The sequence below is a fragment of the Lithobates pipiens genome, unplaced genomic scaffold (genome assembly GCF_037356315.1).
Source record: "Lithobates pipiens isolate NorthernLeopardFrog02 unplaced genomic scaffold, aLitPip1_a1.2 Scaffold_22, whole genome shotgun sequence".
Classification (NCBI taxonomy): Eukaryota; Metazoa; Chordata; class Amphibia; order Anura; family Ranidae; genus Lithobates; species Lithobates pipiens.
This window is the reverse complement of record NW_027507784.1, coordinates 123352113-123372135: the sequence shown is the minus strand read 5'-3', so window position 1 is coordinate 123372135 and position 20023 is coordinate 123352113. Positions and strand designations below refer to the sequence as shown.

At 41.0% G+C, this 20023-nt stretch overlaps 1 protein-coding gene across 4 annotated transcripts in view; it reads right to left on the bottom strand.

Annotated features, from left to right (window-relative positions):
- HDAC4 (histone deacetylase 4) overlaps positions 1–20023 on the bottom strand; it is a 406345-nt gene that overhangs the window by 60215 nt on the left and 326107 nt on the right. For all 4 annotated transcript variants that reach the window (XM_077448198.1, XM_077448199.1, XM_077448200.1 and 1 more), the window contains 4 exons: positions 17601–17708; positions 13279–13334; positions 12476–12563; positions 2498–2617 (listed from right to left, as the gene is read on the bottom strand). In XM_077448198.1, the coding sequence (XP_077304324.1) occupies positions 2498–2617; positions 12476–12563; positions 13279–13334; positions 17601–17708 (372 nt within the window). The remainder of the gene's footprint in view (positions 1–2497; positions 2618–12475; positions 12564–13278; positions 13335–17600; positions 17709–20023) is intronic.

Here is a 20023-nt window from a genome sequence, read left to right as displayed (position 1 = left end):
GAAAACATGTTGTGTGGCTGTTTCAAGACGCACAATAAGGAGGCACTTGCAGAAAAATGGGCTGCATGGTCGAATCGCCAGAAGAAAGCCATTACTGTGCAAATGCCTCAAAGTGTCCCGCTTACACTATGCCAAACAGCACATAGATGAGTCTCAAACCTTCTGGCACAAAGTAATTTTAGTGGAGAGACCAAAATTGAGCTTTTTGGCCACAACCATAAGGCTCCTTTCACACTGGGGTGCTTTGCAGGCGCTACAGCAATAAAAATAGCGCCTGCAAAGCGCCCTGAAACATCCGCTGTCTCTCCAGTGTGAAAGCCCTCAGGCTTTCACACTGGAGCGGTGAGCTTGCAGGACAGTCAAAAAAGTCCTGCAAGCCGCATCTTTGGTGCGCTATAGGAGCGGTGTATTTACCACTCCTAAAGCGCCCCTTCCCATAGAAAACAACAGGGCAGCGCTGCAAATCTGCCTGCAAAGCGCCCCTGCGGCAGCACTTTGAGGGCGGTTTTGGCCTTTTTTCGCGCCAAGGGGGTTAAAACTGCCCCACTAGTGGCCGCATAGCCCCACTAAAACGACGGTAAAGAGCTGCTTTACCGCCAGGGCCCGCAATGCCCCAGTGAGAAAGTAGCCTAAATGCTACATCCTCTATCAGATTTGGAGAGGAGTCAACAAGGCCTATGATGAAAGGTACACCATTTCTACTGTGAAAGGTGGATCACTGATGTTTTGGGGATATGTGAGCTACAAAGGCACAGGAAATTTGGTCAAAATTGATGGCCAGATGAATGTAGTATGTTATCAAAAAATACTGGAGGAACATTTCCATTCATCAGCCAGGAAGCTGCGCATGGGATGTACTTGGACATTGCAACACGACAATAAACCAAAACACAAGGCCAAGTCGACCTGTCACTGGCTACAGCAGAGTGAAGGTTCTAGAGTGGCCATCTCAGTCTCCTGACCTAAATATCATTGAGCCACTCTGGGGAGATCTCAAATGTGCAGTTCATGCAAGACAGCCCAAGAATTTACAGGAACTCCAGGCTCTTGTCAAGAGGAATGGGCATCAATTTACATACCCTGGCAGAATTTATAATTTCTTGGCCATTTTTCTGAGAATATGACTGATAACACAAAAACTTTTCTTTCACTCATGGCTAGTGTTTCAGGCCATGCAAAACTGTTGCACAGAGCAGGTAAGTATAACATGTTTGTTATTTGTATAAAAAAAACAAAAACAAAAACAGCTTTATAACCACTTTAAGGCTAGGATCACACCTATGCAGAATACGGTTCATTTTGACATGCATTTTTTATGTGTTTTTGGGAGGTGTCTGTTGTCATGTGGGAGAAACTAGTAAATATTTAGCGGAAATGCAAGCACTGGAGACTATGGTCTGTGTAGAACTTTGCTTTAACCACTTACCAACCGACCCATAGCCGAATGACGGCTACAGGGCTGTTTTTATTTTCTTTACACATTTTAAAAAAACTTGTAGAAAAAAAACGACATGTTCAAAAGACTCATTATGCCTCATAGATTACACATTGGGGTGTTTTTCTTTCCAAAATTGAGTCATTTTTGGGGTGTTTCCATTGTCCCGGTTCTCCAGGGCCTTCAAAATCGTAATAGGTAGTCAAGAAATTCTGTTATTTATGCTCCAAGAACGCCTGATGGAGATCCCTGCATCTTGGGCCTCTGTATGTGGCCACGCTGCGCAAAAGTCTCACACATGTGGTATTGCCATACTCAAGAGTAGTAGAATGTGTTTTGAGGTGTAATTTGTACTATGCATATGCTGTGTGTGAGAAATAACCTGCTAATATAACAATTTTGTGAAAAAAAAAGAAAAAGAAAAATAGATTTTGCAAAGAATTGTGGGAAAAAAATTACAACCTCAAAAAACTCACCATGCCTTTAACTAAATACCTTGGAATGTCTACTTTCCAAAAGGGGTATTTGTACTTTTCTGGCTTGTTAGGGTCTCAAGAACTGAGACAAGCCATCAGTGGGTCAGGTGCGATCAATTTTCAGAGATTGGCACCATATCTTGTGGACTCTATAACTTTCACAAAGACCAAATATACATTGATTTGGGTTATTTTTACCAAAGATATGTAGCAGTATAAATTTTGCCCAATATATACGAAGAAAAATTACTAATTTGCTAAATTTTATAACAGAAACTAAGAAAAGTTCATTTATTTTACTTTTTACAGAATTTTCAGTCTTTTTTCTTCTATAGTGCAAAAAATGAAAAAAACTGCGGTGATTAAATACCACCAAAAGAACGCTCTATTTGTGTGAAAAAAAAAGGACAAAAATTTGATTTAAGTACAGTGTTGCATGACTGAGCAATTAAAAATGTGAGCACTGAAAGCTGACAATTGGTCCGGTTAGGAAGGTGGTTTAAGTGCCCAGTGGGTAAAGTGGTTAAATACAAAAGACATAAATTACTGCTTGACATTAAAGGAACTTCTGATCATTTCAAAATACCTCATCAGGAGCACCACTTCCTGGAAAGAAGTTTCCATCATCATAGCGATGGACCGATATATATAGAACAGAAGGATCACTATAGAAAGCCTGCTGGGTACCATTTCCATGATGCACATCCTAAAATAAAAAAAAGATGAAATTTTTTTTAAGTCATATGGTTAATCATAATGACGTATAGCAGATATATTAAAATTTCTGGGCCAGAGCCCAACTTCAGGTTACATGGCCCCCGCATTTGACACCGCTTCTCCAAAACCCCTCAGGAAGATCTATGTATATGTTTTGTTTTAAAAAAATAAAAAGGAGTTCAACTGAATGAAGGAATATCTTCTACAGGACAGGAAGATTTTTATTACTGAGACAGTAGGGTGTAATACTACTGGAACTGTCCACTTTTTTGTGAATTTTTCCATGTCCCTGAACTTGCTCCCTTTATTAAACAAGGTCAAGATATACCTAGACTCTTGGAGACATCTTCCATTGTTGCTAATTGGTAGAGTAAGTCTTCTCAAAATGAAGATTGTACCAGTCTTCTTATATTTTTTGAGGAATACACCAATATGGATCCCTTGTTCTTTCTTCAAAAGAATGAACAGCTTATTTAGCTCCTTCTTATGGTCTACCTCACACCCTAGAATCAGTCTGCGCACCCTGCAAGAGCCCTTGGATCAGCTTGTGTTCTGAAGTACAATTCAGAACACAAGCTGATTATTCATAGAGCTTGAGTTATGGGCTAGTACCTTCAGGTGATTGGACAGAGCTTTTGAGGACATGCACCATGGTTGCCCCCCCCCCCCCTATAGCCCAACCCCACTCTGAGTCCCCAGCCTTGTAGCAAACAATGCTGAGTAAGCAAAGAATAGAATGAGGGTGCCATTTGTCCTGTACCCCAAGATATGGAATTTACAAGCAGGTCAAAACCTGTTATCTCAATCCTACAGTACAGGACACAGGTGAGTATTCACATACCCAGGGATGTTCCCAAGCAACAAGCAAAAACAACAAAGGTGAACAGACCCAACCTCAGAGTGTTCCTGCAAAAGCCTTGCAGCAGAAATCAACATCCACAAAAGATACGCTGTGCACCTGGTAGAACTTTGAAAAGGTATGCATACAGGTCTGGATGGTGGCCTTACAAAGCTGAGCCACAGAGTCTTGGTGCCAGAATGCACAGGAAACACCTACCTACTTGGTGGAATGGACACACAGAAGTGCAGGAGGAATGATGGACAAGAGTAGAGAAGCTTTGGCTGGCGTTGATTCACCCCAATAATCTGCGTGGATGGCAAAAGGCAGCCATCGACTCCTCCAGCCTTCTTCACACAATGGCCTTTCTTCACACCAAGTTGAGGATGCTTAAACATTATTTACACCTACAGTGAGGGAAAGAAGTATTTGATCCCCTGCTGATTTTGTACATTTACCCACTGACAAAGGAATGCTCAGTCTATAATTTTAATGGTAGGTTTATTTTAACAGTGAGAGACAGAACAACAAAAATATCCAGAAAAACGCATTTCAAAAAATTTCAAAATTGATTTTCATTTTAATGAGTGAAATAAGTTTTTGACCCCTTTGCAAAACATGACTTAGTACTTGGTGGCAAAACCCTTGTTGGCAATCAAAGAGGTCAGATGTTTCTTGTAGTAGGCCATCAGGTTTGCACACATTTCAGGAGGGATTTTGTCCCACTCCTCTTTGCAGATCCTCTCCAAGTCATTAAGGTTTTGAGGCTGACATTTTGGTAACTCGAACCTTCAGCTCCCACCAAATATAAGTACAAGGACCTGCCACAGAGGTGAAATTTCTAGGAATCATGTGGACAGGGCTACAGTGGAAAATTCCAGAGACAGTTGTGCAAACTATCCAGGCGCTGAAACCCCCTACTACCAAAAAGGAGGCACAGAAGTTCATTGGAATTGTGGGAATCTGGAGATAGTTCATCCCACATCTTGGACTGATCCTGTCATGTCAGGTTGAGGGCAGCGGACCGCATTCCTTGCTGCTAAAGAAGCCATTTTGCAGTATCAAGGATTGGGACCCGTGAGACAAGGAGTACCATTTCAGCTGGATGTAGTAGTGCAGGACGATAGCATATCTGTCTGTGGCAGCAAAATGAAAAGAAAAACAACTTTCAAACAACTGACAGGGGCACTGAAGAGATACACGCCCCTAGAGAAGTACCTGTTTGGGGCTTACACAGCACTTCAATATCTAGAGAACATTAAAGGAAAGGACACAGTCACCATAGATACTGTATTGCCAATAGCAGGATGGGTGAAAGATAATGGACTGACAACTAGGGCAGCTGAAGCCCAGAACCAGACACTAATGAAATGGAAGTGGTACCTTCAAGAAAGAGGGAGTATTGCAGCTGGGGATGTCAGACATTTCAAAACAGTTGGCAGGGCTTGTTACTTTTACCAGCACCCAGCCAGTTAGAAGAAGAAATTCCTGTGCTGCAGTCATCCCCCATTCAAGAGGCTTCACCCTTTTAGTCTCTGTTGGAAAACATGAAAGAGCCAGCGTGGTTCACTGATGGTTCTGCCATAGTTACCTCGTCCGGGTGCCAATGGACAGTAGCATCCTACAACCCAAGTTTAGACACAGTCCTGCAGGAGACCAGAATTGGAGGATCCGGTCAGTATGAGTTAAAAGCTAGTGATGACTCTTCTTCAGGAAGATCCTTCTTCCCATGTCACTATGTACACTGACAGCTGGGCGGTCTTTAAAGGATTGACAACTCGGATGCCCATGTGGAAATACAATGAATGGATGATTCATAGAAAGGTAGTGTGGGGAGGCAAGGAAGTTTGGGACTGCATCTGTAAGGAAGCTCACTCCAGCACCATAAAAGTGGGGCATGTCTGTGCACATGTGCCCCTAGTTCCAGACTTTGACAGACAGAAACAGAGTTGCAGATGAAATCATGAAAGTGAAGACAGTTGTGACAATTGATCCTGTCTTGATGAACTTGGCCAACTTGGCCCACAAATCTGGACATTTGGGGCAGAAAACATATGAATAGGCACAGCAGAGATGATTGCCTATATCCATGGACATGATAAAACTGTAATAGGGAACTTTACAGTGTGTGGAGAAGAGTGACAATGGCCATTGCAAAAGTACTCCACCGGGTCAATTAAGAGGGGTGTGAGGCCTACAGAGATCTGGCAGATTTACTTCATCGGTCCCCTGTCCTGGGAAACAATGGACTGAGATATTGTTGCACTGCAGTGGACACCTATTCAGGACTTTTGCTTGTTCATCCTTGCAAATGTGCAGATAAAGCCGCAACGCTTCGACTGCTACAGAAACTTTAACCACTTGGCGCCCATACTACGTCTATTGACGTCATGGGCTTTCTGAATGATGCCTGAGGCCACAGACATCATTCCGATATTTTGCAGTTTTCAGTCGGCGATTACCTGCACCATAAGAACGATCATAGCGGCTGTTCCGCCGCTTAATTGTTCTTACAATGCCCCCCCCTCCTGCCACCCTCCGGTGCTTGTACCGACTCACCGCTTCCATCGGTGAATCGGTCACAGGATCCGCCGGCCCCCACAAGTTACCATAGAGATTTCCGGCAGACCAGATCGTCCCCGGAGTCTCTATGATCGTTCAGAGGCCCGGGCGCGATGTTATGACGTCACGCCCGGCCTCTGTATTCAAATTAATGACGCCGATCTGGCTAGGAAGCCAGGATCGTTTTTTTTTTTTTTTTTTTAATTCTTCCCAGCCTAGAGGTGAGATATGGGGTCTTATTGACCCCATATCTCACTGTAAATATGTCCGATCGTGCCATATTCCTATTACAAGGGATGTTTACATTCCTTGTAATAGGAATAAAAGTCATTTTTTATTTATTTTTTTTAAGTGTCAAACTAAAAAAATAAAAATAAAATTAACAATAAAAAAAAAAAAAGTAAAGCGCCCCTGTCCCCGTGAGCTCGCACACAGAAGCGAACGCATACCTAAGTCCCGCCCACATATGAAAACTGTGTTCAAACCACACATGTGAGGTATCGCCGCGAACGTTAGAGCGAGAGCAATAATTCTAGCTCTAGACCCCCTCTGTAACCAGTAAAAAAATTTAAAGCGTCGCCTATGGGGATTTTTAAATAACAAAGTTCGGCGCCATTGCACGAGTGCATGCAATTTTGAAGCGTGACATGTTGGGTATCTATTTACTTGGCCTATCCTCCTCTTTCACATTATGCAAAAAAATTGGGCTAACTTTACTGTTTTTTTTAAGCATGAAACAGTTTTTGTTCGGAAAAAAACGTGTTAGAAAAATTGCTGCGCAAATACCGTGCAAGATAAAAAGTTGCAACGACCGCCATTGTATTCTCTAGGGTCTTTGCTAAAAAAAAAAAACATATATAATGTTTGGGGGTTCTATGTAATTTTCTAGCAAAAAAATTAGGAATTTTACATGTAGGAGAGAAATGTCAAAATTGGCCTGGGCGCGAAGTGGTTAATCCGAAAAGAAAGATCTCACCGCTCCAGGGACACACATGCAGGTAGTGAACTCCTCTCGGCCCGGAGGCCACAGGTGCAGGCAATTGCCAACAGCAACAAGCGAAGATGGACTCTGGACTGCCGCACTCTTGAGAAAAAACGGCTTTCTTTATTTAAAAAAAAAATCACATACAAAAAAACACAACAAACAAAGCAGACGAAAAGAGGGCTGATGTTTCGCACGAGCAGTAGTGCTATGAATAAGCACTACTGCTAGTGCAAAATGTCAGCTCTTTTCTTCTGCTGTGTTCGTTGTGTTTTTTTGATGTGATTTTTTAAATAAAAAAAGGCGTTTTTTTCTCAAGAGTGCAGCAGTTCAGAGTCCATCTTGGCTTGTTGCTACAGAAACTTGTCGTTGCTTATGGTTGTTCCAAGCAAGTCCAAAGTGATAACGGCTCACACTTCATCGGATCAACAGTACAGCAGTGGGAGAAAGATTCTTGAGTGTACTGGTTGTGCCACATCCCATACTATACTCTCTTGAAGAGAGTGCTCATAATCTCAGCTCATTACCTGTATAGAAGACACTTGGGAGCCAGAAATTTTGCCATTTGACAGTGGATCAAATAAAAATTTAATTCATTAAAATGCAAATCAATTTAGAAATGCGTTTTTCTGGATATTTTTGTTAAAATAAACCTACCATTAAAATTATAGATTGATAATTTTTTTGTCAGTGGGCAAATATACAAAATCAGCAGGGGATCAAATCCCTTTTTCCTCACTGTATGTTAGAGTCCTCCTTAACCACTTGCCGACCAGCCACCGTCGTCATACTGTGGCACGTCCGCACGATCCCCCGAACCATACGATCCCTCAAACCGTAGCTATACGTCGTTCCCTTTAAGCGGAACAGCAGGTGGGCTCGTGCCCGCTGCACAGCGGGGGTGCTGATGCTCATGACCGGCGGTCGGAGGCACGAGAGGCAGAACAGGGACGTGTGTGTAAACACACACATTCCAGTTCTCGGAGGAGGAGGAGGAGAGAGATCGTGAGTTCCTACGAGCTGGGAACCACAATCTCTCATCCCTCACAGTTCGAACACACACCTAAGGAACTCAGTTAACTCCTTGAGCGCCCCCTAGTGTTAACCCCTTCCCTGCCAGTGACATTTATACAGTAATCCGTGCATTTTTATAGCACTGGTCTCTATATACTTGTCAATCAACCCAAAAATGTGTCCGATGTGTTCGCCATAATGTCGCGGTCTCGATAAAAATCGCAGATTGCCGCCATTACGAGTAAAAAATAATAATAATACCAACAAGGACAGCCCTCATTGCTAGCTTCTTACAAGCCCACTGCCTCAAAGCACTGTCCCTAGAAACCTCCGCCCAGCTAGACCTACCTATATTGAAACCCGAATGGGACACAGCCCTAAAAAATCTGAAACCCGGGAAAAGTCCTGGCCCAGACGGCCTTTCGGCAGTATAATACAAAATGTTCGCAGAAGCACTACACGTCCCCTATCTTAAAGCATTTAACTCTCTCTTTCCAGATCACCCACTCCCCGCATCTATGCTGGAAGCCCATATCACAGTGATCCCAAAAGAGGAAAAGGACCCCATACAAATGGCAAATTATAGAACGATATCCCTCCTGAATCTAGACGTAAAATTTTTTGCCAAAATCTTAGCAAACCGCTTGCTCCCCCTTCTTCGACGTATCATAGATCATGATCAAGTGGGCTTTATCCCTGGCAGAGAAGCCAGGGATAACACAATCAAAGTGATTAATCTTCACCACTTTCTGACCTCTACTGGTACGGCAGTTTTTTTTCCTCTCTCTAGACGTGGAGAAGGCGTTTGACAGGATGGCCTGGGACTATATGGAAGCAGTCCTTAAATCCATGGGTGCAGTCCAGGAGTCCGAGTTAACGGCTTCCTGTTAAATGCCTTCTCCATCCGTAATGGTACAAGGCAGAGCTGTCCCCTCTCCCCGGTCCTCTTCGGGCCACCCTAGAACCCTTCCTACGATGCCTAAGAAACAACCCAGACAGAGGAGTACAAACCACCAATAAAGAATATAAGCTAGCGGCCTTCGCCGACGATATTCTCCTATTCCTTACCGACTCAGATACCGCCCTACCCAACCTCTTAAAAGAATTCTACCAATTTAGACTAGACTAGTCTCCAACCTCAAGATAAATTTATCCAAATCCTACGCTCTAAATGTATCCCTCCCTAGCAGTCTATTAGCCAATTGCAAGAGTAACTTTCAATTCCTGTAGAAGGAGGACCATATAACCTATTTAAGAATCCAACTCACCCAGCGTCTGAAGGACTTATACAGTAAAAATTATCTCCCCATTCTACAAAGCCTAACTATTTCAAGCGATAGAACAAGCCCATTTTCTCCTGGTTTGGCAGGGCAACCATACTAAAAATGAATGCTCTGCCTCGCATGCTATACATTATGCAAGCTGCACCAATCCACATACCCACCACCTTTTTTAAAAGCTACAAGAGTCTCTGCACACACTCCCTCTGGGGGGACCGGAAACCCAGAATCCGCTACCTGCATCTCTCTCTACCCAAGCCTAAGGGGATCGGTCTCCCTGACATCAGAAACTACCATTGAGCATGCCAGCTTACAAGAATAGATTGGAATAACCACAGTGAGATTAAAGACTGGGTCCACCTTGAGAGGCCTCCTTTGCCCCACTATTGCAACATTCGCTACCATGGATACCCCACAAACACATTCCAAGCGATACCCTCACTTACCCCCTAATTGACCCAACACTTAGAAGCTTCCAAGATACCTGTACACTGACATCTCTTTCTTCAACACCCAGCCCTCTCACTCCAGTTCATCTAAACAGACTTTCAACCCGGACTACATAGTAACTTTCTAAACGACTCCTGGCCACATAAAAATGCCTTAATATGTAATTTCTACTCACAAGGCAAACTTTTATCCCATGACAAATTACCTCCTGATGGCGAGAGCCCCTCCATTTCCCCCTGGAACTACATATTGCTGGCCCACTACCTAAATTAACTAGACAGGAAATTCAAGGTCTCTAGACCTCTATCACCTTTTGAATCTCTATGCCCAACAGACACCCCACAATGCGACCTTCTCTCGGTAACGCACTCTTTACTATTCACAAACGTCCCGCCAAACACAGGCAAGGTTTGCCCGACCTGGGAGAAAGACCTCACCCTATCACTCTCTCTTGAAGATTGGGAAAAAAAATCTTCCGGGCTATACACAAAGGTTCGGTTAACATTACAACACAAGAAAATGGAAATAAAATCTTAACACCTTGGTACCGCACCCCTATACTGGTTCACAAATACAAACCAGATCGCCCAGATACTTGCTGGAGATGTCAAAGTGAGAAAGGATCTATCCAACATCTTCTGGAGCTGCCCCAAAATCCAACTGTTCTGGGCTGAGGTCCACCACATCACCACCAAGGTCGCCACACTCACTCTTGAATTCTCACCGGTCCAATTCCTCCTGCACTATTCCTCCACAAACAAAAACGACTTCAAGTCACTCGCCATGTACATGGTAAACGCTGCCAAACAATGCATCCCAATTCACTGAGGAACACCACACACCCCCTCTACCAAAGAATGGCTTTCTAGGATAGCTAGAATAGCCAAAATGGAGCGACTCATCTCCATAGCTAACGACACACCCACAAAATTCTCATCAAAATGGGCCTGCTGGACCCATTTCCTAACAACAGAATACTGCAATCTGACTACACCCAACACATGGCAAGCATGCCCACTCCAAAATTGCAGACTCCAACCCCCCACCGAACAATCTCCTTAACATATATCTAAAGTACAGAATCGCCAAATCTCTAAATTCGCTGATCTGGTCTCACCCCCCATACACCCATCCCTGTGGAGGTAGAGAGAGATGGTACCCATTCCACCGCTCCATCCCTTTTCCTCGGGCCCCCCCATTCGCATCCCCCCTCATACCCAATACTACTCCTTTTCTCCCCAACTCCCCTTTTCACGTCCCCTGAAGTCTACTATTCCCAATCAGAAGCATGATATCCTACCCAGACTCATGCCGTTCACAACAAGCTTTCCCAATTTTTGACACTTCAGGTCAGAACGAAAATAAGCCTGCCTTCACCACATCACTCCTACACACCACCTATCCACTAGCGAGTGAGTTAATACACTCCAAGCTGCCTACCGCCTGTGTCATACTATCCAGATCATAAAAGGTTATAACTCAGCTGTAAACTGACTTAACATATTCCCCCACTCACTCATCACCTCAATCCAATACCGCACTCAAATGACCTATACTATGTTTTGTTTTGGATAAATGTTGTGCTGACATTTTTTGTTTTACCAGTTGCTTCTGTAATACTAATGCATTAGAATTTCTTTACCCTCAAAAATCTTCATGGAAAAAAATAAATAAATAATAAAAATGCTATAAATCTATCCCCTATTTTGTAGATGCTATAACCTAAACCAATCAATATACGCTTTTTGCCATTTTTATTACCAAAAAATATGTAGAAGAATACATATCGGCCTAAACTGAGGAAAAAAATGAGCTTTTATATATATATATATATATATATATATATATATATATATATATATATATATATATATATAAAAATGGGGCTATTTATTATAGCAAAAAGTATAAAATATTGTTTTTCAAAATTTACATTTTTTTTGTTTATAGCGCAAAAGGTAAAAACCGCAGAGATGATCAAATACCACCAAAAGAAAGATCTGTGGGAAAAAAAGGACGTTAATTTTGTTGCGGTACACCTTTGAACGACTGTGCAATTGTCAGTTAAAGTGACGAAGTGCCATATTGCAAAAAATGGCCTGGTCATTGAGCAGCCAACTCTTCTGGGGGCTGAAGTGGTTAATGACGGCCTTCCTTTTCAACCCCAAAGTGCCAGACAGTCTAACATCTCCCAACCATGGATCCTGGAGAAACAAAAAATCAGCTACCTGGTAGATGCCAGGACTAGAAAACTGCTTTTTATAAACTTTGAGATAGATTTTGCTTACCCCTCTGAGCTTATAACGGGTATTAAGTAAAGTCACTATGCCCACAAATAACTCCCTCCCTTTAATTTTCTAAATGGACACTTTTTTAACAAACAGTTTTGCAGGTCCTTCGCAAAAGGGAATAATTTCACATATCTATGAAATTCTAAACCTTCTCCCCATGGAATTGTGATTGATAAGCTGCAATATATTAATATATAGCTTTCACACCCTGCATTCATAGTATTTTCCCAGTCTTCCAGGTTTAATAATACTAGGAGCTACTCAGAGACAAAACTAAGGAAATTTTTAGCGAAAAAAAAGTACTGCAGGGGACAGCTCCAAATTCAAAGTGAGCATTGCAGTCTAAACGAAGTTTCATTAAAAAAACAAAATGAAAACATTTGCCCAGAGTTGGCTTTAGCATACATTTCGATAAGTAGCATCCACATACCCAATCCACTATCAATGTCTTCTCCACATTAAATCTTTGTTGGATGAGCTTGGCTGTAACTGCGACAGAGTTGAAGTAACAGAAACCCCTAAAAAAATTGACAGGTTATTAAAACATTAATTTTCTTTATTCTTGCAGAGCACAAGTGGACTCGAACTCAAAAATGAAGACTTGCCATGTTACAGGAAACCTCTAAAAATGTTAACTGCACTTTAGAAGTATCTTGAAAAATGTACCAATAACAGCGTGCACTTCTTAGTTTTATAAGGATGCCTTGATACGTTTGTTTCTACAGCCTTAAAGCTGTATATCTGCAGCAAGATTGAAGTCCCTGCTGCCTCTGATTGCTAGTCTCAGGAAATTGGGCGATGGCATTACTGTGTTGCTCACTGTTCTCCTTGCTGGAGGCTCTGATATGAAGCCATGTTTTGCCACTACTAAAGCCTCTACAAAGACACAGTGCAGAACAAGGCTTGGTATGTTAGTTATAAAGATAATCTGTAGGGAGACCACAGGTGATACTGGTGGACAAGTCATTTGACCCCTGTCTTCTTTGGGCAGAGTTTAGTTTCTCAGAATAAGACTTAGACTCTGTGGTGCACTTTCAAGTACAGTCATGTGACCAAAACACACAGACACACACACACACACCTAGAGAGAGCTTTAGGTTAATGTCAAATAATCTACCAGTGTGATATGCAGTAGAGAGAGAAACCATGCAGTGTTCCAATGGGAACTGACCTAAACAGATGAAATAATAAGTAAAACAGCTGAGGTACAAGTAATTTAAGGAAAACACTTACATAGGTGTGCTCTCTTCAGCATGGTGTCCAGGAGGTCGGACTACAGCAAAGCCATTCTTTGTAAATAAGGATACAAAAAAAAAAAAATAGAATTACAGCTCAATAAAGAGATCATGGCAAAGTGGCTTACAAATGATGGCCACAGTTGAAAAATGTATATAGTCAGGAATCAAGACCCAAAATACCAACTAATGAAGATCAAGTTTTGTATATCTGCAAACTTGCCATTTAGAACCATAAAACAAATTACATAAATACAAATTTAAACTAATATGGTATATTGGACTGCCTAAGGCATAACTGTTGACATTAAGCTATGTATTTATTGGTGTATGTAGGGTGAAGAGTGGATAAAATGGGCACGGATGTACATACAGGCTATCCCCGAGTTATATAAATCCAACTTACATAAGACTCAAGCTTACAAATGGAGGGAGACCACAGGAAGAGAGAGGAAATCTACCCTTGGGAAGGGAAATTCACTTCTGTAAGAACTATCATGGGGAAAAAGGCGTCTCCATTGAAGCTTTGTTGCATATATTTAGAAAAAAAGAGGGCTTGGACTTTATAGGCACGATCATATGAATATACTAACATAAAAGAATCATTTATTAAACATAGAAAAAAAATCATTAAAAACAACATTAGATTAAGTCCATATCACAAAGTCTGATAATGTACATTGAAATTGAACAAAGCCTATAAAAATAACATATAAATGTCTTAGATGTGGAGGAAACCTCCGAACATCATCAAATAGATTTTTCAATTATAAGCTGTGTAACAAATTGAAGCGGATTATGCAAATCCTGGGGCTGTACATGTTATGCGCCTTGCTCTTCTTCAGGCGCATCACAAAAAAGGACTTAATGTATTCAACAATTTTACGTCCATACACAGTTGTAAAATGTATACCCACTGTGTTGGCTCTATATATAGGGCATCAAGAATAAATAGTCTTGATACCTAGCCAAGGCGATGTGGTATCGTCTACCAAAAGCTGTCTTTACCCGAGCGGCTGCTTTCATTACCAGTGTCATAGGCATTGTCTTTATTACCGTAACCTTTATTGTGTATCGACACACCTTGACTTGGGTCAGTGAGTCAATACTGTAGAGCAGCGTTTGTGTGATTTGAGGCCAGGGTGGAGGTTCACCTTCCAGCAGGACAATGACCCCACAGAGTGGTACAGGATTTGCAAAAGAATATCCCTGTATTTAGCGCCATCCATCTTTCCCTCAACTCTGAACAGTTTCCCAGTCCTGACTGCTGAAAAACATCCCCACAGCATGATGCTGCCACCACGTTTCACTGTGGGGATGGTGTTCTTTGGGTGATGTGTTGGGTTTGCACCAGACATAGCGTTTTCTTTGATGGCCAAAAAGTTCAATTTCAGACCAGAGCACCTTCCTCCATACATTTTTGGAGTCTCCCACATGCCTTTTCGCAAACTCAAAGCACGCCATTTTGTGTTTTGCTGAAAGTAATGGCTTTCTTCTGGCCACTCTGCCATAAAGCCCAACTCTATGGAGCGTACGGCCTTATTGTCCTCCTATGTACAGATACTCCAGTTTTTGCTGTGGAACTCTGCAGTTCTTCCACAGTTACCGTAGGTCTCTTTGCTGCCTCTCTAATGCCCTCCTTGCCCAGTCCGTGAGCTTTGGTGTGCGGCCACCTCTTGGCAGGTTTGCTGTTGTGTCATGTTCTTTCCATTTGGTTATGATAGATTTGATGGTGCTCCTAGGGATCATCAAATATTTGGATTTTTTTTTTTTATAACCTAACCCTAACTTGTATTTCTCAAAAACATTGTCCCTCATTTGTTTGGAGAGTTCCTTGGTCTTCGTGGCAGTGTTTGGTTAGTGGTGCCTCTTGCTTAGGTGTTGCAGCCTCTGGGGCCTTTCAAAAAAGGTGTGTATATGTAATAACAGATCATGTGACACTTAGATTGGGTGGACATCATTTCACTAATTATGTGACTTCTGAAGATAATTGGTTGCACCAGAGCTTTTTATGGACTTCATAACAAAAGGGGTGAATACATATGCACATGCCAAATATTAGTTTTTTATTAGGCTGCTTTCACACTGGGGCGGGAGCGGCGTCGGCGGTAAAGCGCCGCTATTTTTAGCGGCGCTTTACCGTTGTTTTAGCGGCGGTCTGCGGGCGCTAGCGGGGTGGTTTTAACCCCCGCTAGCGGCTGAAAAAGGGTTAAACCCGCCCGCAAAGCGCCGCTGCTACGGCGCTTTGCCGGCGGTATTGCCGCGGTGTCCCATTGATTTCAATGGGTAGGAGCGGTATAGGAGCGGTGAATACACCGCTCCTTCACCGCTCCAAAGATGCGGCTAGCAGGACTTTTTTCACCGTCCTGTCAGTGCATCGCTCCAGTGTGAAAGCCCTCCGGCTTTCACACTGGAGGGAAAGGGGCCGGTTTTTTTCAGGCGCTACACAGGCGCTATTTTTAGCGCTGCAACGCCTGAATACCGCCCCAGTGTGAAAGCAGCCTTACTGAAAAATAGTTTTATGTATATATTTTTCTAATTCTACTTCATCAACTTAGACTATTGTGTTCTGATCCATCACATATAATTCAGATTAAAAAACCATTGAACTTAAGGCTGTAATGTAATAAAATAGGTAAAAAGCCAAGGGGGGGTTTGAATAATTTTGCAAGGCACTGTACGAAGGAAGAGTTGTCTGCAGGTGCAACACTTCGCCCGAAACATGCAACAGGTGTTCAACCCTGAATTTGACCCACATGGAGCAATGGCAGCAAGCAAGGTGGTCTTCAAATTATACTTATTAGCAAAGTATGGGGTCCTCTTAGGAGTTCTGATATTAAGGCTGTGGTAAGTACATATATGGAATTCGATTTTGAGGTTCACATATCCTTTTATTTATAAGTTCACTTTTGCTACATGGTACATGTTCCAAAAGTAAATACAAATAAATAATCAGCACAAAGAATAGTTCCTAAATAACCTAAAAACAAATGCAGCTAGCACAAAAAGATCATCATATAATCAAAGTAAAATGCATAAGGTAAGGTGCAGTGCAAGAACAGGTAAATTAAAATGCAATGATAAATGCAGTATTAAAAAAGCAATCACAAAAAAGTCCAACAAGAGAGGGGAAGAGGACTAAATGTCCCAGCAAGCACCAAGAGGATTTCATGTGACAATCACACAATTCAAGGAAGATAATGGTGACAGACCCTCCACCTTTAGAACAATCTTGGTTGATTTTCACCTATCACTTTTAGCGTGGCGATGCAGATTTACATATTTGTATACAATTTGTCTAATTGTTCTTGCCAGCTGCTGTTTTCTGATCTGTCAGCACAAAATCTGTTTGTAACTTTAACATGTTCCTACAGCTGCAGCCTCTTCTTAACCCACTACCTATAGTAACAGTGATCCGGGGGATCTTCTCCTCAAACTTGCTGTCACAATAAAAAAAATTAAAAAAATGTCTGCGTGGGGCTCTGTCCACCTGGCTGCGTCATTCATTTACAGAGTTCTGTGAATGGGAGAACTACAAGTACCAACATTCTTTGTGGGTGTCGGCTTGTAGTGGTCAATGAACTACCGGGGCACTGTTGAGGATTCTAGGTAGTTCATGGATTATTTCTGTCATTGGCAAATGTCTGTTTGTACAAGTAGACAGATTAAAAACTGACAGTCTGCAGGAGTCATGCATTGCACCTGCGATCAGCAATGCTTTGCAGGCTCCTAGTAAAAAAAATATAATAAATGCACTTTTTTTTACCTGCAAAAAGATGGGAATTCATTTTTTTTTTTTTTGAAAAGGTGGTCTTTTTCTTTAACCCACGTTACTAAAAACACAAATATTCATCTTAATATGTACATTTAGGCTCCTTAACAGAAGGCTGAACAGGTAAATTGTTACAATTTTAGCAGCAGCCTCATTTTTTAATGAGTTGAATACACTATTCCACTTATTAAGTATTAAAAAAACGCAACATTTAATTTAAAAACCCTTTTCAAATAAAGTGCACAACATTAGGACCTCTTCCATAATGGACAATACCGATTACACCATCTGACAGACTTTACTGTGGCAACCATATAATATATTAAAATGTTACAATGCTGGCATAACTTTATGAGATAAGAGGAAATGGCTTTATGCATAAAATGGATTTGATTCCGAGTGTAAAATACTATTAATAGGAGTTTTCTGGATCTGAATTTTAAATCACTAGCATTGTAAACAGACTTCTGTTAATAATAAAAAGGCCTCTTTGCTGATTCTTTAGGGGAGGGTGCAGTGGGGATTATATGCCATGTGCAAGCACATACCTTTAGCTCTCCTGCCACAACCTTTGAAGCAAGTTCCACCACACACCCCACAGCTAGGCGGGCAGCCCCAGAAGAATGTACTTCATTCCAAATTGTGTCACTGTCAACCTGGCAAAAAAAGAAGGACAAGTAATGTATTAATTTCAGAAACCTTGCATATGCTGCATACAGAGATGCAGATACCAAACATCTGCCTACAAAATACTTATTTATGCAAATGTAAAATCTGTTTCTTGAAGGCCATTGAGGGACTCCTTCTACAGAAGAATTAGAGATTGGCAAAAAAAAAAAAAAATATAGGCCAGCCTGGATAAACCCCTCCCACTACAAGCATACCTCAGTTTGGTAGCATTGGGATTTCCAATGGATGCCAAGAAGATGGTTTTAAGGCGAATGCAAAACATGGGATTTTCAGCTTACCAGTAAATTCCATATAATGGAGTACAGTACAGGACAGGTAGTCAAAGACCATGTGTTAATATGCTGTTATTAAGCAGGTAAAAGCGCGCTATGGAGTGGGTTCTGACCAGCAGTAATATAAAGGTATTAATTTATAACTATAACCTTGTATTTTATATGGGTTTTTAAACAAATTTTTTATTGGTTAAAGTTCTACTTTCTAATTCTTTATCCTATTGAAAAAATATAAAGATTTTTCTCTAAAAGGAGTTTTCTCTAATTTTTATGAGGTTGCTGCCACCCTAGTATACACAGGCTGCATAAACAACCTGCTTGCATGGAATGGTTCTTAATTATGGGTTACTGGCGCTACCTCCAACCAACAACTTCCAATATCACTACTTATTTCCTCAAACTTTTATGTCTATTACCTCAAACTGTCCCCAGGGGCTACGTAAATTGAACCCGTGTTCCGTATTTTAACTCAGCACCACCCCACTTATCCAATACCTCAAACTCAAGTCACAAGTGGTTATAACCACTTTATATCTCCTCTACTAGGTGTGCTGATACCACTTATTCTACATATAGTTTTATTACTTATATGCTTTAAATAAAATGTGAGTAAGAAGTGAAAAAGTGAAAAAAGGGGAAAAAAAGTGATAAATGGTTAATAAAACCTCTACCGCACCCAGAACAAAAAAAATAAAAAATATTTATAAAAAACCCAAACAAAAAAACACAGGGGCAAACCTCACAAAAGGCCCAAGAAAAGAGGGCAAAACACTAGAAAAAAACCCAAAAAAATGGGGGGAAGAATAAGCTTCCAAGTGTTATATAGTGCAAAAGTCACTTCCTTAATGGGAAGTAAAGCTACCTTCAATTTTTATACAAAGATTTGTGCTAAATATCCCAAATCCTCCTGCATTGGTAAATGTGAAAAATGTGACCAAAAATAAATGTGAACAAAAATATAAAAAATCCAAATTAAATCCAGTGATGTATACACAAAAATATGAAAAGTCCAATTAAGTCCAGTGATATATGCACCGATCCACAGCCATGTACAATTGTGTAAAAATCAATAAAACAAATATGTATACAGAATAACCAGTGTATATATCAGAAAATTCAGTCCACAGTGAGTCTTCTATAGCCGTATCAATGTGCCATTACAGCTCTTCAAAATACAGGAAAGGTGACTTTCGTGAGAGTGCCTGCGCTTATATTAGTGACTTTCGTGCTTGGTCCCCCTCAAGGATCCCCACTCACCAGATCCATTCACCCCCTAAGGGGTTATACGCCCATAATCTGTATCCCGTTTATCCGGAGATTCCACCGACCAGCTGTATATTCCACGGGTCCTCCTCAGGATTTTTTTATAACGAGATGCAGGTAGATCTTTATATCCACTAGTAATTCCTCAAATAAAAGAGAATTCCCCCATGGTGTAGTATTTTTGATTATACTTGGGGAAGGGGGGAAAAAGCAATCTAATATTCTTCTTAAAAGGCAGGTATCTTTAATTATATGGGAACAGTAGGAGGCTAGTATCCACTTAAAAAATTCCTTTATTACCAAAAAAACTTTATACAACACTGTATGCAAAACAAGGTTTTTTTTTAAATATTATGCAAGATGCAGTTTAACAAACCTTGCATCAGCATACGCCGTATGTGAATGATTATATACGGCTAATAAAAATGTATCAACCCTTTTCCAGCAAAAAAGAAAAAAAAACACTATATCTTTAAAATATAAAAATATATAAAAAAACTAAAAAAATATAAACCAAAAAAGTAAATAAATATAAAGCACTAATTCCGGAGTGCAGAAAAAAATATAAGTATGCCAAAAAATCCACAAATTGTAAAAATAGGAAAATATACCGATAAAATCCAAAAACACCTACAGCCCTTACAGCAATAACTTTTGGGACTAAGTACAGTTATTGCTGTAAGGGCTGTAGGTGTTTTTGGATTTTATCGGTATATTTTCCTATTTTTACAATTTGTGGATTTTTT